At 46.2% G+C, this 23990-nt stretch overlaps 1 protein-coding gene across 4 annotated transcripts in view; it reads right to left on the bottom strand.

Moving 5' to 3' along the window:
• CACNA1G (calcium voltage-gated channel subunit alpha1 G) overlaps window positions 1-22031 on the bottom strand; it is a 323416-nt gene extending 301385 nt beyond the window's left edge. For 2 of the 4 annotated variants that reach the window (XM_083597998.1, XM_083597999.1), the window contains exon 1: window positions 20773-22005. In XM_083597998.1, the coding sequence (XP_083454124.1) occupies window positions 20773-21026 (254 nt within the window). In that variant the 5' untranslated portion in view covers window positions 21027-22005. Of the gene's footprint in view, window positions 1-20772 lie in introns of all 4 variants that reach the window. The other 2 variants (XM_083598000.1, XM_083598001.1) reach the window with 2 other exon arrangements.
• Between the last annotated feature and the right edge of the window lie 1959 nt (window positions 22032-23990).

Raw genomic sequence — 23990 nt, 5'->3', positions numbered from 1 at the left:
CCTGTATTTAAGGTAGAATTGCTGAGTTGCATATATCTATATTGGAAGAATTTGCTCTTTGTAAATTCCAGTGCAAACTAAGTCCCCCAGGGGTTAATCCACACTTCCTCTTGCTCCACTCCTCCCAGCAACCCTCACCTGGAGAAAACCACTCTCTAGCACTCAATCAGAGCAAAGACAAGTCAGGTTTTCTCCAGATTGACACTCCTGAGCTCTATTGGCTGCTGTCTAGGATTGCTTGGGGTTATTGGAAGCAAATCGCTGGCAAAATACATCTCCAATCTATGTAATAAAGCTACTCTGTGGCACAAAGCGGTCTAGCAGCCACTTGAGAATATGCACTGATACACCTGCCTGCCTAAGTGTGCATGTCGCTCGCTCTGATTACAGCCACATAGCCTCTGTGACAAAAGAGCAACACATAACACTGCAGCATACTTGTGGAGATTGGATAGAGCAGGGCTGGGGAACCTGTGGCCCTTCTGATGTTGATGGACTCCATCTCCCATCAACCCTGGGCAACATGGCCAGCAGCCGGGGGTGATGGGAGTTGTAGTTCAACAAGATCCAGGTTCTCTACCCCTAGATGCAATTTTAAAGAAAATTAACCTCCATCTGTAGCCAGACAGAGATTCTTGGGAAGTAATACTGAACCATACTCACTAATCACAGAGGGCCACCTCACATACAGAAAGCTTCAGGATTATCATCATCATCATAATCATCATCTTTATTATTATTTTATTTATACCCTGTCCATCTGGATGGGTTGCCTCAGCCACTTTAGGAAGCTTAAAAACATAATAAAACATCAAACATTAAAACTTCCTAACACAGGGCTGCCTTCAGATGTCTTCTGCAAGTTTTATACAGTGGTACCTTGGGTTACAAACACCTCAGGTTACAAACACTTCGGGTTACAGACTCCACTAACCCAGAGGTAGTACCTTGGGTTAAGAACTTTACCTCAGGATGAGAACAGAAATCGCTCGGCGGTGGCAGCGGGAGGCCCCATTAGCTAAAGTGGTATCTCAGTTTAAGAACGGTTTCAGGTTAAGAACGGACCTATGGAATGAATTAAGTTCATAACCAGAGGTACCACTGTAGTTATTTATCTCCTTGACATCTGATGGGAGGGCGTTCCACAGGGAGGCTGCTGCTACCGACAAGGCCCTCTGCCTGGTTCCCTATAGATTCACTTTTCTCACTGAGGGAACCACCAGAGATGGACCTCAGTGTGTGGGCTGAACAGTGATATCCTATGACCTTGCTCCATTAGCACAGTATAACACACACACACATACACCCCGCTTTTCCCCCTCTGTGTGCCCAGCACCATTCCCAATCCTGCTCTAGAGCATTGGGGGGAAACCCCAAAACAAATTTAAGGGACCACGAGAGAAGGGGTGGAAATTCCAATGAGCAAGCAGAAAACCTTGCACTAACCAAATAAGTGATGTAGCATTACTTTGGATACAAGCTTCATTGCTCTCCCGGGCAAAATTCCACATTTTTGCCTCCAGCCTTTTTTCACTGAATATATAGAAAGGGCTGAGGTGAATGCAGACAAGGCCCATTACAGAACACCAAGGAACAAAGTTTTTAAATAATTTCCCGGCCTCCACCCAGAACGCCTGTTTCAACAGCACCTTTGGACAATGCGAGCCTGATCTTGATTGAAGCCTCCAAGTGCTATTGTATGTGATACAAACAAGGACCACAATAAGTTGCAGGGATGGCAAATGGTGTATTGTAGTGTATTGCAGTGTGTTGGGATTCTTATCTTCCTTGACGGCAAGCCAAATGCCACCATCAAAGTTCTCTCTATGCAGGGGAAGCTGCAGCCTGTAATTATATCGTTTGTAGGAGTGGCACACTCTCTCTTTGCATAGTGCAAATTGCTCTGGGATGAATGGCTTGATAAAGATTCTTCCTTGCAGAAACTGCGGTGGTGCGTCCAAGGCATCACACAACAGAAGCGGTCTCTGCAAAGCAGAGCAGTTGTGTCAAGTTGGCCAAAGCAACTCCTCCATAAACAGGGAATTGTGCAGGAAGCAGTTATAAAAGTCACACAAAAATAAGAACCTAGAAAACACACTCACCCAAAGCAAGGGCACAATCAGTAGTTTGGGCTTAGCTGCCAGGGGCTTTCATTGCTTTAATGATTTTGTTTTCCCTTGCCTAGGGAATGTTTTATTAAGATACAGGCTAACACTTTTGTAAATCAATAAACTGGGCCAGAATTTGTATGTGTTTGGCCACCATTGCGCAGCTGGAAAACCTGGCCACCTCTTCTGGGGCAAAATAGCAGCCGGGAAGAGGATATTTTACGGCGGGGGGCGGGGGGAGAAGCAGGAGGCCACATCCTCCACCACTGTACTCTGCTTTAGGCTTCTAAGCCTGTGGTCTTTCCATCACAAACATGGGACTTGAGAATTCTAGCTGGGGAAGAGAGTTGCAGGGGAGAGTGGCGGCTCATGGAAGGGTTAAGCACCCCTCCTCTGCTGTGTCTCCTCTACAAATTTCCCCATGCCACTTCGCCCCAGCTTTGGGGCCTTAAAAATGCGCAGCTTTCCTCAGATCTAATTTCTCAGTATGAGCAACTTCAAAAAGCTGGAACTAATGTTTTTCATTTTGTGGTCACTGACCATGCTCAGCCTTCATTGGATTGTTTTGGGAGAGGGTTCTCTCTCTCTTTTGCCTCTTTTTGTAGATGTTAGGATTCCACAAAGCTGACTGATAGTGCTATTTTGTTCGTGACTGTGCCGTTTTTAGCTATACGGAGGTTGGCACTAATCCCCCAACATTGCTAATAGACGGAATGATAGTCATATCCTCAGGGAATTGGTTTTATCGCTTTTTAAAGTCAACCAAGCCAGTGGCCATTACCACATCTCCTCGTGGAGTGAATTAAGTTTGTCATTTTGGAAACACATTCGCCCAACACTTATCTTTCTTGCTGGTAGAGGAATATCAGCTTTCTTGACTTGACAACTTTTCCACTACATAGTGAGTTTTGAAATTCTAAAAATTGTAGCCTCTAGGAGCCAAACATGCATAACACCCCCCCAAAAAAATATACTGTGTTGTATTATGCATACACAAAAGACAATTAAGATCACTTTTTACTATTTAAATATATCTGTAATCTTTTTTTTTTCTATTTAGAAAATCACAGTGTTTTACAACATGGAGCTGTGTAATATCTAATGTTGTCCTTTGGTTAACAGGAGGCTCTTTGTTCCTGCAGAGGCTTTCATAAAAATATGGGGAGGGAGGTACATTATTCCTCTGTTTGTCACACAGCCTCCCGTGCTCTTACAGAGGGTCCCTCCAGATTTTGAGGTTGATGATGGGGATGGGAGTCAGCTGAAATTACCTCCCTGCTTTCCGCTCACAGAAGCCTCCACAAGATCCCAAACATTTTTCTGACAGGGGAAAGGGCAAGATAAAGGTACAGCACACATAACCACACAACCACACACACACACACACAAACTTTCCTATACATACAATGTCATGAGTTTAACTTTAATTCCAAAATTACATTTTCAAAAATTTTCCCCTTGCCCACAATGAAGGGTTTTTTTGTTTTGTTTTTTAACATTCCCCCCAAACATGCATGCATCACAAACACTTCTGCTATTTTCACTTCGCAGTACTGTTGTCTATTTTTATCTAACGCAACATCCACCCTACAAAGCTTGCCGACTATTTGTAACTTTTGGTCCCAATACAGGTATTAATCTTGCTGGTGTTTTGATATTTCTTCTTCTAATGGATCAACACAGCTGCAAACATTTTTAGAAATAGACCATTATATAAATAAAAACACTCCCACAGCGCGCGCACGCACACACGCACACACACACACACACACACACACAAAATGAATTTCTGGGCTCCAGGAAAGTGTTCTGTTCTGTTCCTTCCACCACCACCTCTAAGACTTGAGCCCTGGGCTGAATGAATGGAAGGACACTGTGACATATAACCCATGAATACAAACATTCATCTGCCATATGATGGGGGTGGGTGTAATATCACATCAAATAAGACATGTCTAACAAACAGACAGACAGACAAACGCCTGAGAATAAAGCTCAGAGCGCTTTAAAGCAGATTCCACTCCAAAACAGCAAATTAGGAGTCTATTGTAGATTGCTTTGAATTGGGGCCTTCTCCAGACTCCTTTAAATCAAGCTTCCTGAGCCAGACTGTAAAATGAGGCCCACTTCAGACTGCTACACTGAGGCTCATTCTATGTGGTAACATTCCTTTAAGCAGTGATGACAATAATAAGTGGTTTGGCATCTGGGGAAAGCTTACAAGCTGGCAACTTTTCAACCAGTCTGACTTGTTTGTAATGCAACCGTGTTGTTCATTTATAATAAAAAACACACACAAGTACACCTATTTTCACCCCGCTCCTTCACTGCCCAGTGCTGCGGTTGAGTTCTTTTTTAAAACTACAAATATTTAAAAGTATTAGCATGCACAAGTGAATGCCAGCTGTTCCTACCCACGCACCCACCCCCATCCTGAGAGGTGGCAAACCTACTCTGAAGTAACAACTTCAGAAATTCCTTTCTCCCTTAACAAATTAAAAACAGGCCTCGGAGACTGTCTTCAGTCACACATCTTGTAGGAATCCTTGTTCCGGATTTCCTGCAAGAGGCAAGAACCCAATTTGACAGTCACAGAGTTGGAGTATCCTTACGACGGCACAAGTCCCTCCTCTTCTTCCAGGAGTCTCACTCTCCAAATGAACCTCCCAGAGCTTCACCAACTTTCCCCTGTGTCTCTGCATCTTGGCACCCACTAATAAAAAGTGAAGCTACACAGAAAAATACACAAAGGTGACAAAAGATTTGATTTCATTCAGACATTCATATGTGCAGTTTTCAGATACACACACACACACAGAGAGAGAGAGAGAGAGAGAGAGAGAGAGAGAGAGAGAGAGAGAGAGAACACTTCTGGAAATCATTTACAATTCTCCTCCAGCCTCACATTTGGCAGATAACTCTCCCCACCTCCCCTTCTCTCCCCAGCCCTCAATTCGAAATGCCAGCCTATGATTTTTAAATGAGAAAAAGCTGTAACTGTGCTGCAGTGCTTGGATAAACTCCTACACAAACTTCCAGATGTGACACACAACAGCCCAGAAGGGGGAATTAATGAACATCTCTGTCCTTGAAAAATTTACACATAGGCACAAATGACAAACAAGGCAGAGCTCTCTTCCTCTCCTGTCAGGTAAATGAGGTAATCATTGAACACAAATGTCTATAAATGGAGGGATATACACACACCGGTGTATAAGTGACATTTAGATTTAGTTTACACCATGTCTGAATTCAATGGAAGCCAATAATTACTGTCTATTGATGGCTGAATAAGTAAGTGGTGATTTTTGTCTCCCCATTTCTATAACTATTATTGCACTATCATCAAACACAGCACTTATGCAGAGTCAAATAAGGAAAAAAAATAGGGCTGCATACGCACTTTACTTTTAAATCACATTCTAAGCACATTATCTTCCACAAAAAATTCTGGGCAGTGTAGTTTACCCCTCACAGAGCTACAATTGCCAACAACACTTAAACTACAGTGCCCAGAATTCTGGCCCGGGTTTCTATGCCTCAGGGAGCTCACAGCCTCTTGTCGTGTTTGGGGGAGATGACTCAGTGGGGAGGGAAGGCAATATTTATTTTTCCCCACTCTTCATCAAATGTTCAGCAAGAACATTTAATCTTCTCTGCCACCTCATTAATTAAATCAATCTTTTTACTCAATATTTGTCCCTCTCCCTGCATTTGAAGCAAAAATACCAGTCTGGTCACTGTTGCTGTCTAACCGCACAAGAACTATCTATACAGCATACAGTGATACCTCGGGTTATGAACTTAATTCGTTCCAGAGGTCTATTCTTAACCCAAAACCGTTCTAAACCTGAGGCGCGCTTTTGCTAATGGGGCCTCCTGCTGCCGCCGCACAATTTTCGTTCTCATCCTGGGGCAAAGTTCTTAACCTGAAGTATTACTTCCGGGTTAGCGGAGTTTGTAACCCGAAGCATTTGTAACCCGAGGTACCACTGTATTTGTCATCCAAATTCCCAACTTGCACGTGGAGCAACATCACTGATTTCTGCAATGCCACATTAGACTTACATACAGATTCCACAGCTCCTAGATTTGCTATTGGTGCAGCTGCTCTGAGTTCAAAGAAAATCTTTGATTCTCACCATAGTGGGGAAGCATCAGGCGAGTCGTGGGCCAGCCTAGTCTCCTGATCAACTGCCAATATCTGCTGATGGGCAACTTCAAGACTCCTGCTCTGCCATCTTATGGTTCTTTATCTGTATTCCAGAACTAGGCTGGACAGCACTCAAATGAAGGGCACTTTCGAAGAGAGGACTGTCATCTGACTGCTCTTCAAAATAAAGAGGGTCCTCTGTGAAGCACCACCTTAGCATTAAGCAGGTGCTATACAAGTGCACTGTTCATATACATTCAGGGTGAAAACTAAGATGGATGTTAATTGGGGCTGATGAAAAGTGAAGAGGTTGCCTCCAGAAGTTGCATTCAGCTGAGGAGTGTGGCTTTAAACTCCAGGTCGATTTCCTTCCAAGTAGCTGACAAAGGCTTGATAAAATTAGGGCTGATAGGAAGGAGGCACTAAGAAAACTATGGGATTTTTGTTTAAAATGTTTTATTTTGGGGGACAGAACATGAATAGAGAGAGGGGTGCTTTAGCTGTTGGAATTCTGTCTGGCGTGTACTTCTTAAAACCAGGAGGGAGCCTTTTGTCAATAAAAGGGAAGGAAGCCTAGCTTGTATTAATGTATTTATTACACTTGGCCCAAGGTCATTCAGTAATTTTCATGTCTGAGTATTATAAACATGGGTTTTCTGAATCTTGCTGTCCAAGTCTAGCCAACTATGCCACACTGCTTTCTAGGTATGAAATACCAATCTCCCTGTCTTGTAGTAGGCAAAAGTTATACCATTCTAGGAACAATAGCTTGTGCTTTCCATGCAATGGCCAAAGGACACCACAAGAAGCAGTGCTATTCCTAAGCAGCAGATGCCTGCTCAGCTTGGCTTTTACAGGCGTGTGAATAGTATGGAGCTTTTACAAAAGAGGCATGGATGATTTCTGCAATGCCATCACTAGCTAGAGCTATATCAATTTTTTATGTCATCAGGTTTCATAACTCTTCATTTGTTAATCTGGTTCTCAGTAGTTCTTCAACTCCTAAGGTTTTCTTCCAAGTTTTTTTTTTTGTAATTAAGTGTTTTTTATTTTCAAAAAGCAGTACATATCACATATAGTATTATACAACTTAAAAAATCTAAAGGTGCTATTTATGACAAAGATGTAACCTTCCTTTGGGGGGGAGGCGGTTGTTCAGAGTTTATAAAAATTGTGTTGCTAATACTAAATATTCCCTAATGTTGAATATTCCGGAAGCTGGAATTTTAAAGGTGTTTTTGTTTTGCCAAAGCTAAGATGACATCTATCAATCACTGCTTCCCTCCGCCCCCATTTAGATTATCCCTACATGGTTAGTTATCACCTGTGACGTTTTACCCGCTGTGTGAGATGTCCAAGCTACTATTCTATGCTGCTGAAAGGCATTTATTTTTACCTGGCAGGAAACTCTTCTGTCTTTGGGAATTTGAATCTGACATTTTGAGAAACCTGCCACTGGAGTGTTCAGCTATTTGAACATGAAGTTATTTACATCTGTGCTAACGCAAGGAGGCTATGGGGCACCACAATGCACCTCAGCACAACACAGTCTTAAGGCTATTTGTGTGGCAGGATGACTGTACTCTTCCAGCCTAGCATCATGATCTGCAAGAAACCATGCATTTTCATACGAGCTCGTTTTTGTATTTGCTCATCATGCATCGAACCAAGGGAACGAGCTTGTGCTGGGCTTCAGCACTCTTAATTAGAAATGCAACACTTGCCAGGGCTTGGAGAAACAGATGCATTTGTGGGGTGCTCTGGTTTACAGGCATTTGGGCCACAGGAAGAAAATTGTACGGATGGAATCTTCCAAGAATGATTTGAGATTGCTGTGATATTTGGGGAATGTAGCCTTTGAGATGAGATTGCGCTCTGCGAACACTGAAAAGTTTGCTCAAAGTCAGATCATCAGGTGTCGCTATGGGAATCCACAGCAATGAATTTCCCTACGGATTTCAGCAGAATAAATAATCACAGCTCTAGTGCTAGAAGTACTGTTGCTTACTCAGAAAACAAGCTAGGGACATAAGCAAGCCAGTGGCTGTTATCTTCTTCCACAGTGTGCTCTGGCACGTACTTGTATTACTGAGTATCAGTCCCTCGTGCGTCAACCTACAGAAGCAGACAACGTCTTATGATAAAAGGGAAGCCCAAGTGTCGGGTCAGCCACTGGGATAGAGTTGAGGAAGTCAATGTTTTACACCTCGGCTGCTTGACCCATGCAAGGTCAGCTATGATATTTCAGCTGTAGGGAACGAGTCCAGAATTCCCATTCTGCTTTTTCAAAGCAATTTAAACTTAAACATTAAAAACAAAACTGGCTGGGCTCCACCGTTCTAAATCTGGCTGTTGCACAATTGGACGCCAGAGCGCTATCTCTTTCCAAGTTTAGCCAAAGGCCTCAGTCCTGCAAGGTGCTAATGCCATTTGTTTGTAATGGCTTTGGCAAGAGTTACGGATAGTTAGCACTTTAACTCGTAACACTTTCTTAACAATACAAGGCTGAATCTCTACCAATAGACTGGGTGAGGTGTTGAGGTATCACTGAGGGACGGCAAATTTATTTTAATATTTCATTTTCTTCCCATCATGGTGGGAAGGGCACCATTTTGTTTTTTTTGGGGGGGTTTTTTGCCTCAAGCACCAGAATGCCTCGTATCATCTGTGGAGAAACATCTCTATTTACTAAAGACTGTCAATAGAAACTATTATGCAGCACAATACACAAGCATCCAGGCAACTTGAAAGAACAACTTTGAATGGTCAGCAATTCAGAAGAACTAGTGTGCTCTTTTCACATAATGGTTATGCTGCACAAAGCTACAGCAGGGTCATGAAAATGCCTTGTGGACTTATAGTGCAACTAGTTGATTATCTGTAGGAGACTTGGGTAGCTGTCACGCAATCTATAACTAGTGCAGTTGTTAGAAACTTAGGATCTTATAATTTCAGTGCCAAGATGCTAACATCACACTGATTTTCAAACCAGAAATTCACATGCAATCCTGAGGTCCTATCCATACACTGTTAGATGTCTGTCAACAAGTGCATATCTTTTTATTTAGAAAATGCATTGGCAATTCCCAGATCTCATAGTATTAAAAGCTCCCTGGAGGGCTATAAATCAGTGTTATATTCATCGTTCCCTTAAGGGGTGGGTAAGGACACCCCCTGCCCACAGGAAGTCACTTTTTCACTTCTGATTTTTGAGCATTTAGCATACACTGCCATCATGCTTTCAGCCTTTTCTCTGCAACCACTACGACTCCAAATTTACATATATATATATATATATATATATATATATATATATATATCCTTAGCTTTGCAACAGTGACTGCATCATTCATCAAGCAGCAAGAAAAATGGAAAATACTGAACAACCCATTATTGAAATTACTGGAGATTACAATTACCCGTAAGAACCACAAGTGCCTCTCAAATAGTTTCCCCTTGTTACAAGATGATTCACCACCTGACTGGCATTGTGGTTTGTGTGCAGGTAGGTGTTGGGAAGGAGAGGCAAAGCAAATGCAAGGTAAGCTTCAAAAAACATTATCACACAGCCATCTCTCAGCATCATGTTTGGGGTACAATAGTCCTACTTTTACCTTAACTAAATGGTTCAACCCAAATGAATTAGAATTGTGGCCCTCAATTGAAATGCAACCACAGAACTGGGACTTCACTTTCAAACTAGATTTTCCTGACCTGCACCTCACTGATAGTGACACTTGGGACAGGGGAAGGATTCAATTCCGTTTGCACTTCACCTAATTTGCACATTCAGAAATAATATGTGAACCAAAGCACAGCCCTCTTTCGAAACCTTGCATTTCTCCAAACTTTGCAGTGCCTTCCTCCAGCCAAGCAATGCGTAGGAAAATACAAATACTAGGCAACATGTGCATATAATTGTGAAATAACATATAAAAATGTGTTGGATTGGGAGGGGGGTGCTTCACAAAAATGTGCATATGCGGAGAAATTTGCAGTAAAACGTTGATGCATTTCCATGAGGACTCTTTAAAAAAACCAAAATCCCACGCACAAACTGATGTGGAAATGTGGTGAATTGAACTTAAGATTGGAAAAATAAGAAAAGAAGAAGAGTTTGGATTTGATATCCCGCTTTATCACTACCTGAAGGAGTCTCAAAGCAGCTAACAATCTCCTTTCCCTTCCTCCTTCACAACAAACACTCTCTGAGGTGAGTGGGGCTGAGAGACTTCAGAGAAGTGTGACTAGCCCAAGGTCACCCAGCAGCTGCATGTGGAGGAGCAGGGAAGCGAACCTGGTTCACCAGATTACGAGTCTACTGCTCTTAACCACTACACCACACTGGCTCTCTGAGAGAAACTGAGAGAAACAAAGACAGACAGATCCACCCACCCCTATAGGATCCTACGAGCCAAGATTGGGTATGTAAATCTTCATATATCAGCCTTTATCTCTAGTAAAATGTGAAATTGTAGACAAAGATTCCCATTCTTATTTTCTAGGTCACACAGCACAGCAATTCAAATGAGGAGATGTTTTGACTTCCAAGAGATTCCACCAGGAAGGGCTGCCATAAGGTTATTCTTCTTGTCCCTGATGGTTATTTTATTCTAGGCAGCCAAATATTAAGTATGTTGCATCAAAACCAATCTATTATGTTCTTCCCTTCCCCTGGTACCCTCATCACTCACAGTATCAAGGGCAACCCAAATAGCAAACAGCTTTGCAGAGACCTTTTGGAAGACTGTTCCATCACCAATGTGGGCAATCTTAGGTTGCTCCAGCCAAGAAGTTTGGTTTATTTCAAAGCCTCTCCTTACCTTGGGGACACAGGGAGGAAGCCAAGGGCACTGGACCAGGACTGGCAGAACACTCAGGCACCCCAAGCAAATGGCAAAGTTTATCATTTATATTGCCATATGACAAAGCCCACACTGGTAAGTAGACCCTGCCAAATTGGGAAACTGCATGTTTCCGCAATCTGTCCTTGTCTGACAAATACAGCAAGTAAATTAATTGAATTAATAAAGGGCAACAGGAGTGGGAGGGAAGGAGGGGAAAGGTAAATAGGAAGGAAACAGATGCCATTACACAAAATCCCAAGGACCCAACATTCTGAACTTTGCAAAGTAGTTATCTTCCCATCAGGGCTTAAATTATATCCCAGGCTGTGAATAACAGCATAAGCAGACCGTGTGTCAACCATGTTCACAGAACCACTAAAGCAGACTGCAGTCTGAGATTGAGATGCTGATACTGATGCTGATGCTGATGCTAATAATAATAATAATAATAATAATAATAATAATAATAATTTTTATTTGTATGCCTCCCATCTGACTGGGTTGCCCCAGCCACTCTGGGTGGCTTCAAACAGGATATAGAAACACAGCAAAACATCAAACATTAAAAACTTCCCTATAGATGTGGGCTTCCAGAGTCCTTTGCAGGGCTGTCTATGTTTTAAGAACTGGGTCCAATAGGATTTGTGACTCTGCGTATTACCTCTTTGATCACATGGTACAGGTTCTTAGGGGAAGCAAGATGTCTTGAACCAAGCAGTAAAAGGTAAAGGTAAAGGACCCCTGACAGTTAAGTCCAGTCACGGACGACTCTGGGGTTGTGGCTCTCATCTCGCTTTACTGGCCGAGGAAGCCAACATTTGTCCACAGACAGTTTTTCCAGGTCATGTGGCCAGCATGACAAAGCCGCTTCTGACGAAACCAGAGCACCGCACAGAAACGCCATTTACCCTCCTACCGGGGTGGCACCTATTTATCTACTTGCACTTTGACGTGCTTTCGAACCACCAACCTTCCGATGAGCAAGCCCTAGGCTCAGTGGTTTAGACCACAGTGCCACCCCTTAGAATCATAAGCTCTCTTAGGATCACAGAATTGGAAAGAACCCTGAGGATCATCAAGGTTGACAAGAGGAACAAGGCACAAATATACCTTTGTGGGAGAGCAGTGGAGCTTAATTTTATTTACAAATTACACAAAGACGACTTCCAAAGGTTTATATGCCCACCCTGTGGAATGCCCTCCCATCAAGGAGATAAGTAACTATACAGCCTTTAGAAGACATCTGAAGGCAGCCCTGCAGAGTTTTTAATGTCTGGTGTTTTATTATGTTTGTGTGTATGCTGGAAGCTGCCCAAAGTGGCTGGGGAGACCTAGTCAGATGGGAGAGAGGGACTACTATTACTACTACTAATAGTTCAATTTTTGGTATATGTGCTGCCGAAGCGAGCACACTACTACTAATAGTTCAGCCCCCTGCAAAGCAGGAATATGCAGCTGCCCCTTATGGAGATCAAACCTGCAATTTTGGTGTTATCGGCACCATGCTCTAACCAACTGAACGGAAAGTTTCAATTTCCAATCTTAAATTCAGTTCTCCCACGTATCCATATCAGTTTCTGGTTTGTTTGTTTTTAAGCCTGCAGGAAATTTTGTATGTGTTTGCATGTGCATTTTACCTAAAATTGTATTAATTTTATTTACGACTTTATAATCTGCACTTCCGTTAAAATATAGCAGGGCAGAGTACAACAAATAAGGATGAAATGGCAACAACAACAAAAAAATCCATGCAAACATAATTAAAAGCATTAATGTATCTGTAAATACTGACTGGTTAAAAGAGGGGAAATCATTTTGTAATGGGCCGCCTAATTTTAAAAAGTTTTCAAAAGATGACTGGAGGGAGGGGTTTCCGCTGATGCTCTATTGGTAGGGAGTTCCACAGGGCAGATCCTGCCACTCTAAAGTGGGGTCCCACAGTGGGGACCAACCAAATTTCAGAGTGTGGGGAACCACCAGACATGCTCCATCAGTGGACCTCTTGGATAAAGAAGATGCACAAACAATCAGGCAGTCCCTAATGTACTTTGGTCCCAAGTTGCTTAGCGCTTTGTGGATTAACACACGTACCTTGAACCTGAACTGGCAGCAAATTGGCAACTTTCCCAGCAGTGAAACTTTCCCAGCAGTGAAGTAACATGTACAGTACCCAGTCATCTGCTCCTGTGAGCGGACTGGCTGCTGCCTTCTACACTGGTTGAAGCTTTTGAACCAGATACCAGGGCAGCCCCATATAAAACACTTTACAATCAAACCTTGAAGTTGCCAATGCACTGTGGTCGGGTTGTCACGCCCCAGGAGCGGCCACAGCTGGACCTGATTTTAAAAAACAACACTTTGCTACAGAGGTCACGTGGGACTCTAGTGACATAAATGGATCAAGGAGTACCCCGAACTGCACTCCTGCTCCTTCAGATAGTTGACCTCTCTTCTGGATACAAGAACTACCCACCCATAAGGCCTCCATCTTTCAAGGATTCAAGTTCAGTGTATTGACCATCACCCAGTCCAGCACTGTACCCAAGCACTGGTCCAGAGCTTGCACAGCCTCTCTTGACGCAGTTGTAATGGAGAAACAGAGTTGGGTATCATCAGCATACTGAGGACACCTTGCTCCAAGCCTCCTAATGACCATTCTCAATGGCTTCCTGTAGATGTTGGAAAGTATGTGGGACAAAACAGTGCCTTGTGCCACCCCATATCATAGGGGGCTGAGGAACATGCACCAAATGCTACTCTCTGGACACAGCCTTACAGGTAGGGATGGAGCCACAGTACCACCACTCTCTATCCTGCAGAAACAGTCCAGGAGAATCCCATGGTCAATGGTAGCAAAAGCTGCTGAGAGATGGAGCAGAAGGAACATGGTTGTACTGCCTTCTCCTTGCCTCTATACATGCAGGTCAAGGGGATCTCTCAAACCCAGGTCTGAACTCCAAGCCTTTATATCCCAACTCAGTCACTGAGATCACCTGGAGGAAGGCTATTTGTTGTGCCCCATGTTTCAGAAGCCCAACTGGCTTCAATTGGAAGTTGGGCATTTAGTATCACTTGTCCCATACTGTGAGAAACCCTCCCAGCAGAGAGATTTGGCAGGCATCCTTGCGATGAACTGTTAGGGATCTCTTGGACACTTATTCACGCCAACAATCCTATTGAGTTGTTTAAACTTTTTTCAGGGTGAGCCTGCTGTTTCAATGGTTTTGCAGTGCCTTATTGGTATTTGATGCTAAGGAGGATGGTGGCATTTCAGTTTCTGCATTAGTTCACGTGAAGAAGTTAGGTAAAGGACCCCTGACCATTAGGTCCAGTCGTGACCGACTCTGGGGTTGCGGCGCTCATCTCGCTTTATTGACCAAGGGAGCTTCTGGGTCATGTGGCCAGCATGACTAAGCCACTTCTGGCGAACCAGAGCAGCACACGGAAACGCCGTTTATCTTCCCGCCGGAGCGGTCCCTCTTTATCTACTTGCACTTTGACGTGCTTTCGAACTGCTAGGTTAGCAGGAGCAGGGACCGAGCAACGGGAGCTCACCCCGTCGCGGGGATTCGAACCACCGACCTTCTGATCGGCAAGTCCTAGGCTCTGTGGTTTAACCCACAGCGCCACTCGCATCCCTGTGAAGAAGTTAAAGGTAAAGGTTAAAGGTAAAGGGACCCCTGACCATTAGGTCCAGTCGTGACCGACTCTGGGGTTGCAGCGCTCATCTCGCTCTGTGGGCCGAGGGAGCCGGGGTTTGTCCGCAGACAGCTTCTGGGTCATGTGGTCAGCATGACTAAGCCGCTTCTGGCGAACCAGAGCAGCACACAGAAACGCCGTTTACCTTCCCGCCGGAGCGGTTCCTATTTATCTACTTGCACTTTGACATGCTTTCAAACTGCTAGGTTGACAGGAGCTGGGACCGAGCAATGGGAGCTCACCCCGTCACAGGGATTCGAACCACCGACCTTCTGATCGGCAAGTCCTAGGCTCAGTGGTTTAACCCACAGTGCCACCTGTGTCCCCGTGAAGAAGTTAGGTTCATCCTAAAAGGCAAACAAAACTTGTTTCTCTCCTTCTCCACCCCTGCCCACAACCTTCTAGTTTTTAAAACATTTTTTTGTATTTTTCTTTTAGCGAAAGAGAAAACAGTCTGAGAAAATGCTTCCCCTACCTATTCTGCTTAGAGTGTTACCCCACCACCCCTTAAAGCTAGTTTTTGCGCAGCTGCTAATGAGAATCGGTGGGAATATCAATCAGATGTCCTCTAAAACATGGTCCCTTCCCTTTCTTCTGAACAGCTGGTAGCACTGGAAGACTTGGGACTGTTCTGATCCAAGCTGGATGAAATTATTTATTTGACATGAACCTAAAATATTGCTGTTGCACTAAGTCACTTTTTTTTAAAACAAGTACACTAATGAGGAGAGGGAGGAAAAACCATAAACAGGCACTTTTCCAACTCCCAGCAGCAATCATTAATTAAAAGGGAAAGGAGTCAAATACTTCCGAAAGGAAGGGGCAATGCCAGCTGGTTTCATGAGGTTTATTTAAATCTTTCAGCAAGTCCTGATCGATACTCTGAGGAGAAAAGAACAGTTCTCTTGCTCACTACAGGGCAAGAAAACCCACACATTAAAACTCATTTTTCTTTTCATCGGTGACGCGCCACAAACAACTTTTGCTTCGCTACAGATAAGGCGTCACCACTGCACATCTCCTGCTAACCCAGCGTGGTCTTGCGGTTCCCTTCTTCGCTTTGCTCTCTTGTTCATTACTGAGAAACAAGCACCTAGTGGAATTTTTTTGGCTTTCCAGCCCATGATTAGTGCCTGCCTCTCTTTGAACCGGTGCCCGCAGGTGCCCAGTGGGAGACTTTTTAAATAACATGCATTTCCCAAGGACAAAAATGTAACCTGTTTTGGTTTGTTGACTTGTTTCTAAATGTGCTTTCTGGTTACAAAAAGCATCTATCCTGAACTGAGCAAATAAGGTGCAGGAGGGGAGGAGAACCAACTGAAGGTGGTACGGTATACTAAGCAAGTTTGAAAACAGATTTAAGAGGGTGCAATCGTGAACATGTTCTGGCCTGACCCTAATCAATTAAGCAGGCTATGGGACCACAGCTTTATTTGGGTGTATGTTCCACTGAAATCAGTCTGGTGAACTTTTAGTTCTTAGGGACTGGGCTGCCAAGTCTGAAAACTGGCATTACTATGGACCACATCCTTGTCTTCACTGCATCACTGTCTTAGCTGCAGTTTCCCCCATCTATTTCCTTGTTATCTGGAGGTTTCAAGTGGCTGTGCAGTAATCTGGTCCAACCCCCTGCAATGCAGGAAACTTTTTGCCCAACGTGGGGCTTGAACCCACGACCCTGAGATTCAAAGCATCGTGCTCTACCAACTGAGCTATTTCATCATTCCTTGATTCATCCAGCTTCACAAGAACTCATGAAGAAGGTTATTATTATACCCACCTAACAGACAAAGCACACTGACTGAGCCCCCAAGCACATGTAATTTAATCCACAGCTGTACAGTGGTACCTTGGGTTAAGTACATAATTCGTTCCAGAGGTCTGTTCTTAACCTGAAACTGTTCTTAACCTGAAGCACCACTTTAGCTAATGGGGCCTCCTGCTGCTGCCACACCGCCAGAGCACAATTTCTGTTCTCATCCTGAAGCAAAGTTCTCAACCCGAGGTACTATTTCTGGGTTAGCGGAGTCTGTAACCTGAAGCATATGTAACCCGAGGTACCACTATACTGGGATATGTACCATGATCTCCAAGATCCAAACCTCAAGATTCCAGACCTGCACAAGACCATGAGATTTGGGATTTAACCGTTCCTGCTGCTGAAATTACCATGAGAAGAAATAAAGCATATGTGATACAGAAATGCCCGGCATATTTCTGAGATACTGTCTGAAGTCATGAAATAAATAAAAAAAGAGGATTTGGGGGAAGAGATCATTACTCATAAATAACTGCCTAAAAAGAGAGCAGCCTGGTTATTTACTGTCAACTCTAACTGTTCAGCATAGGAGGGAGACAGAATTCAGAGGAACAAAATAAGGATTACAACATGTGAATAGAGAAGAAGAGCTGGGATCAATGAAAGAGGTAGGTAGCAGAGGTAAGTCCTTCAACAAATGCATATTAAACTTTGAGAATTCAATGCTGCAAGTATTGTGATAGTCTTAGAAAACTACAACAAAATATCCTTTTTTTTTGGTGAGGGGAAATGCAAGGCATCTCTTTTAATTGCTACTAATTATCAGTGGGGCAATTAGGTCTTCCAGTGTCTTTCAAAAGGTGGTTAAACCACCCCAGACTCATTCTGATGTCTGGCGCCTTGAATGTTAGAACTAAAGTCATCACAATAACTAGAAACACAACCCATCCCCATATTCATATGTGATGGATTCTGGGGACCAGCAAGGACTGGTGAATATCATTGTTTTGTCTCATTTATTAACTTTCTGGACACCCAATTATTGAGCTTAGAGAGACCACTAGGCTGGCCCAACATGGCCTTCCTTAACTTCCCATCTTGTTTGTTTTGTCCCAAAGGATATTGGGGTCCCCCCCCCGCAGGTGGTTCTAAGGTTCTTTCGTTCAGATGCTCAGGTAACTACATATTTGAACTTCACATCTAATGTGAAGAAAATGTCTAGAGCAGAGACATTCACAAAGTCTGAGAGCGATCAAAAGACATTCCTTCTAATCAAGAATTCCGTTTATGGGGGAAGCACTCCCCCCCCCCAACTACAGTTAAGCACATACAAAGACTGCAAAAGGGTTTTTTACTTTGGCTTCATTGCGTCTTCACTAAGCCCAGGTCTGTCCAAATTGGCTGGGGCAGGGGATGGGGCGAACACACCACCCAGTCTCTCAAGGTTCATGAGGCCTCTACTCTCAATGTATGTACACATGACTAAGTCCAGTAGGGCTTGCTGACAGAAATGTTTCAGGGTAGCTGCTTCTCAAATGCTGCTCAGTCCCAGTGGCTCTGCGCGCGCATGCACACACACACACCTGACCAGTTGCACCTGATCTGCCTACATGACAAACGCATCCCATATTCCAAAGTTGCTTAACTCTTATGGCTTCCACCAATGCACAACACAATATGGCTTAGATGCCACTGCTGCTGTGCTTAAATATCAGTATACCTGCCTGCCTGCCGGTTGGCTTCCTACCAATGAACCCCGAGAACTGTACTACGGTGGGATTAAGGATCTCTAATAAAATTATGTAATCAGCTTTCCAGGTTCTTTCGGAGAAATCATGATAATTAAAGCTGTTTCAAACTGATTTCAGTTTGTAGCTTGGATGAGACTCGTTTTCCTTTTGGGGCAAAATTCCTGGCATTCCCTGTAGGATTCCCGACCCTCCAGGTCATTCATCTGTATAGACTGGCCTTGTGTAATCCGTAAGTGTACAAACAGAAGTCAGTGGGGAAGGGGATAGAGGGGGGAAATCCCACAGGCCATTCCCGTGGAAGGATCCTCACTACTTTTATCCAATAACAGAACGGACCAGCTATGGTATTGTCAAGCTTCCTGATTTCTGAATCAGATTCAGGACTTTGCTCCCACTGCTGGTTCAGTGTTGTATTTGAACCGGCAAGCAAGGTGCAGTGAGGCGGTTGCCACCATGGGCCACCATCCACTGAAAAGTCTCCCTTCTGGAATGAATGGGAAGTAGGCAAGATTACCCTTCTTCATGTCAGTGCCACACACAGCAGAACTTCCCCTTGGATTGTGCCTAAACCACTTAAGTTTACATCTCGGTCAGATTCTGGGGGTGGGGGTAGCAACCCATCATATGCAGCTTTCCCCTTCCTTCCCATTTGTGGTTTGTTCCCCCCAACCCCTTTTTGTGTACATCAGATCCAATGCCAGATCTCAGGCTGCATTCCCTGTTTAAAAGCCTGCCATAAATTATTTCGTGCATGCTTTAAACTGTAACTAAATCATATAATAAATAGGATGGGTGTGAAAGGAGCTTCTGCTAGGGCAGCTTTGTGTATGTGTTTGCCAGAAAGACACTCTCTCTCTGTCATGCAAATGCTATAATTATATTTTAAAAGGGGGGGGGAGAGAACCCCACATTCTCTTGTCACTGCAGTAGATGGAGCAGTCGCTGGCTTCCTTGAACTCCCTTTACAGTCTAATTCTCTCTCTCACAGAGACTTTTTAAAAAGAAACATTCTTCATATCTCCCCGCTAAAATTGCCTAGTTCTTGAAGGCGAGGGAAATTATTAAAAGCTTTATTTATTTATATCTCCTCTGCATCCATCCACAATTCAAGAGAGAAGGTGGGAGGGTGCGAGTTGGGGAGTGGGGGGGGGGGAAGCGTCTGGGAAATGCTAACTTTTGCTTAGTAAATGTGAGGCCAGAAGCTCAGGACACATTGTTATGTCTGGGTCTGAGGTGAGGGTGGGAGGTAGATTGCGTGTATAAATAAATAGATGGATTACATTCATACATGCCCAGTGACTTCCCTAAGGTTTGTTTCTCGTGGGTGGGGGCACTTGTGTGTGTGCTGTCCTTTGAAATCATAGTTCTTTGGATCGGAAATGCACAGAAAGAACGGAAAGAGGGGCAGGTTCCTGAAGATTAAGTCCCCCACCCTTCAAACTTCTCTTGCAACTGTACCCTCCGAGTTGATCATGCTGTGGTAGCAACTGTCCGCCCAGCTTTCCTCCTGGGGAGAAGATACAGTAGACCTTTTTTAGATGTTGTGTTTTTGTAGCAGAGCAATCCAGGATTATCCATGTTAAGTTTTATTCCGGCTCTCATCTCCTCAGCTAAAAGATGAGAAGGAAAGCTTGCGGGGGGGGGGGGCGGAGGGAAGAGAGAGAGAGAGAGAGAGAGAGAGAGAGAGAGAGAGAGAGAAGAGGCAAGAGGGAATCAGAGCAAATCCGTCTCGGAGGGAGAGCGCGCGAGAGACCTGCTCTTGTTTCCTTCCCATAGTTCTTCTCTCCATTGAGAGTTACATATTGTTTCCATTTTCTAGTACTTTTCTGGAATTCCATGTTATGACTTCAGCCCCAGAGAAATCCCTGCCTAGTAGGGCAGGAAACATTGAGAAACCCCTTCAACAGATTCTGGAAAAACTTCCAAGTCATGAATTGGAGACAGACGTAGCAGAGAGACACAGAGACGGGGAGATCTCCACCAACACACACGCACATAAGAAAACACCACACACCACTTCTTTCCTGCCCTGTAGAAAAAGCTTCAAAAGTTTGGAAATCATCATAATTTTTTTTCCTTTTTTTTTTTTTAAAGGTAAGGCGCCTTGCATGCGACAGGCTGCCTCCTCTGGGAATAAACAGCTTTCTCCTCTCTCAATTATTTGCGTTGCATTTTGTCTACCCTCCCCCCCCCCAAAGCTTTTTGCAACAAATGGACTAGCTTGCAGGCTGGTGGTCCAGAGGTCTTTATGGCGGCGGCGGCAGCAACCCCCCACTCCCCCCCGGGAAGACGCAACTTCTTGGGCTGCTGGGACGAGCGAGGACAGAAAACTTCGCTTACCTTCAAGCTGCGGAAGGGAGGGCGGCTGCCCGGGCTTACCTTGGCCGCGCCGGCGGCGGCCACCTGCCCCTGTCACCTTGGGGGGTGGGGTGGGGTGGGGGTGGAAAAAGGATATGGGTTGCACACGATCCTGAGGCACCAGCTCCTGGGTCGGCTGTGCTGGCTCAAATAGAAGAAGACGATCGGCGCGAGGGCCGGGTAAGGGAGCGCTTCGCCGTCCGAGTCCCCGCTGCCCGGGTCCTTCTCCTTGTCCCCGGGGACCGAGCGACCTCCATCTCCCGAGAGATCGTTAAGGCGGACGAAGGTCTTGGAGGTGCTGTCCTCCTCCGGGTCCTGCTCCTCGGCTGCTCGCGGTCCATCCTCGTCCATTCTCCGGCCACCAGACCCGGGTCCGACGAGCTGACCGAAGGAAAGAAGATGCGCCCCGGGAGAAGAGAGGCAGGAAGCGGGAGAGGAGAGGGCAGGAGCTCCTTAGGCGTTAGGATGATAAGCCGGCCATGGGGCTGGTGGGGAAGAATCGCTGGCCATGGGAAGCTTCGCGGTGTGGGGTGGCAGCGGGGCTGGCTCGGGAAAGGAAGGGGCTTCAGAAGCGGCGAGGGAGCCTCCTCCCCTCCCGCTGGGGCGGCTGCGTAAACCCCGCTCTCTCCATCGGGATCCAGACCGCAGCCGGCACAGGAGCTTCTCGTCACTTTTGGCGCCTTCTTTCTCCCCCAAGATCCGGGCAAGGAGGGCTGGGGAAAGGAGGGAGTCCCCGGTTAGCGGCGAGGAGGGTGGGAGCCGGTACCCCGATGATCCACCCAGCTCCTCCGCGCTCCAACTCCGGGGCGCATTGCCGGGCGAGCGGGAAAGAGAAGACGGCGGAGATTGCTGCGGGGGGCGCCTCTTTCAGGTCCGGCTGAATGGGGAGACTCCGCTCCTACCCCTCCAGCCTCAGCATCCTCGTCGTGCCGGGGACTGCGCGGGGTATCCTAAGGGTTTGGAAGGGATCCAGAGAGGATGGGGGCCTCTCCTGTAGGTTGGGCTCCTCCCGCCCTGCGGGGGCTACTGGAGAGGGTGGGGAGGGGTGACACGAGGTTTGGGGCGAGGTGGGGTGGGGGGGAAGGGCAGATGCAACGCGCGCGGAGCCGGAGCCGCAGGAAGGACGGTGAGGAGGGATGCTGCTCCTCGCCGCTGCCTCCGCCGGACGGGAGAAGCGAGCGAAAAAGCTGGGCGCTCCGAGCACCTCACAGCTGGATCCCTCACTCCAACTTCAAGCCGGAGCTCCGCCCCGGAGCCGCGGCGCCAGCCAATCCCGAGCCCCCTTCAGACCCTCCTCATTGGCCGCGGGAGGCAGCCATAAGAAAAAAGATACAGCCCGGGCGAGAACCACAGCTGGAAGCAGCCACAGTTAGCGGAGCGCCGCTGGGTACCCTCCCCTCCCGGCTGCTTCAAGCGCCTTCATGGGGCGTGGAGAGCCAATGGGGCGCGCGGGTGGGGCAGAGCCCCTCTCGGATTGGCCCCCGAGCTGCCCAGGCACCGAGCCCGCTTCCACCACCGCCAGATCTCTTCGAGGAGGGCTGGGGCTTCCCTTTGAATGGTGCAGATCGGGGTCATTTCCCTTGCCCCAGATTGTGGGGTGGCGGCGGCGGCACAGGAGAGCCCCAGCTCGGCGCATAAACGAGGGCAGCCGAGCTTTCGAAGGCTTGCTGGAGGATTTGAGGGAGCGCAAAGAAAAGAGGGGAATGAGCGAGAGGCGATGGAACAAATGCGGGCGAAGAGAGCAGGAGCAACTCGGCAGAAGAGAAAGCCAGAAGGACGGCCAAGAACAGCCGATCGGGAGAGAGCTGTGAGCGCTGCTGCACTAGCGCAGTCCCTCGTGCCTCCCTCCTGCTCCAGGGGGTGGCGGGGACTGGACATGGCCGGAGGAGGAGCAGGAGGGCATCATTCTGAACAAGGTGCCGCTGACCAAGGAGGCAAAGGGGCGCATCCTGGCAGGGAACTAAGGAGGGGCACCAGGGTAGGATCCGCTCCAAATCCAGGGCAAATCTATGGGAGTTTCGCCCTCCCTTCTCTAGGCGCAAGGAGACAGGTCAAAGCCATTTTCTAGACGGAAACTACCTGGAGACCAAACGCACAAATCCAAGACTACTTGTTGCTTCTCTATGGTGAGAACGGCGTGCTCTGTACATGCCCAGAGGCATTGTACTGCTGTATTGTCGCTGCACAGATAGCGGGAGACAAATAACCACAGCTGGTCTTGGAAGCGGTTCGTGCATCTCTGTGGCAGAGGAGGAGGAGGATGGTCTGGTGGTCAAGGTTTCTGGCGAACATGCTACAAGTCAAGTCCACGGTATGAGTTAGGCAGTATAGCAGTTCATATGTAGCCCCCACCTTCTCCTCCTCAACCACCTTGGGATGGTTTTGCCTCTAGCCTGCTAGGCCAGGAAACACAGAAGCACTTGAGAGTAGACCGAAAAATAGACCTGACTACTTCAGGTCCAAACAAGCCACAAAGTCCCATGCTGATAGCCTCTGCTAGTCCAAGAGGAACAGGCTGGGGAATCACAGGATCAGCTGGAGGTGGTACAACCCAGAAGAGTGAATGTTGTGTGAAATCCCCAGACTAATTGGTACCTCAGTAATTCTCTTCCCCACCTGTCTCTCTCTCAGAGGCATTCCCGAGCGTGCCACACGTACACACTTCCAGTTCAAAACACATGCCAGTCACACATACTGCCAGAGCAGGGCAATGCCTTGAACCTTAGACCAGGACCAGGAAGATCCGAGTTCAAATCTCCACTTGGAGCTAACTGGGTGGCTTTGGGCCAGTCACACACTCTGAGCCTAACCCGCTTCACAAGTTCGTTGTGAGGATTAAAGGTGGAGAAGAACCATTTCATCTGTTTATATATTGCTTAAGGTAAAGGTAAAGGGACCCCTGATCATTAGGTCCAGTCGTGGCCGACTCTGGGGTTGCGGTGCTCATCTTGCTTTACTGGCTGAGGGAGCCGGCGTACAGCTTCCGGGTCACGTTACCAGCATGACTAAGCCGCTTCTGGTGAACCAGAGCAGCGCACGGAAACACCATTTACCTTCCCACCGGAGTGGTACCTATTTATCTACTTGCACTCTGACATGCTTTTGAACTGCTAGGTGGGCAGGAGCAGGGACTGAGCAACGGGAGCTCACCCTGTTGCGGGGATTCGAACCACTGACCTTCTGATCAGCAAGTCCTAGGCTCTGTGGTTTAACCCACAGTGCCATTTGCGTCCCACTAGTATTTATTAGTGGCACACATAAAAATAAACTAAACGGACGGAATAAACCAAAAAATAAACCAAACGGACGGAAAAC

This window comes from Podarcis filfolensis, assembly GCF_964270895.1.
Source record: "Podarcis filfolensis genome assembly, chromosome: 2".
Lineage (NCBI taxonomy): Eukaryota > Metazoa > Chordata > Lepidosauria > Squamata > Lacertidae > Podarcis > Podarcis filfolensis.
Note: the sequence above shows the minus strand (reverse complement) of the source record. Positions and strands in the feature narration are given on the sequence as shown.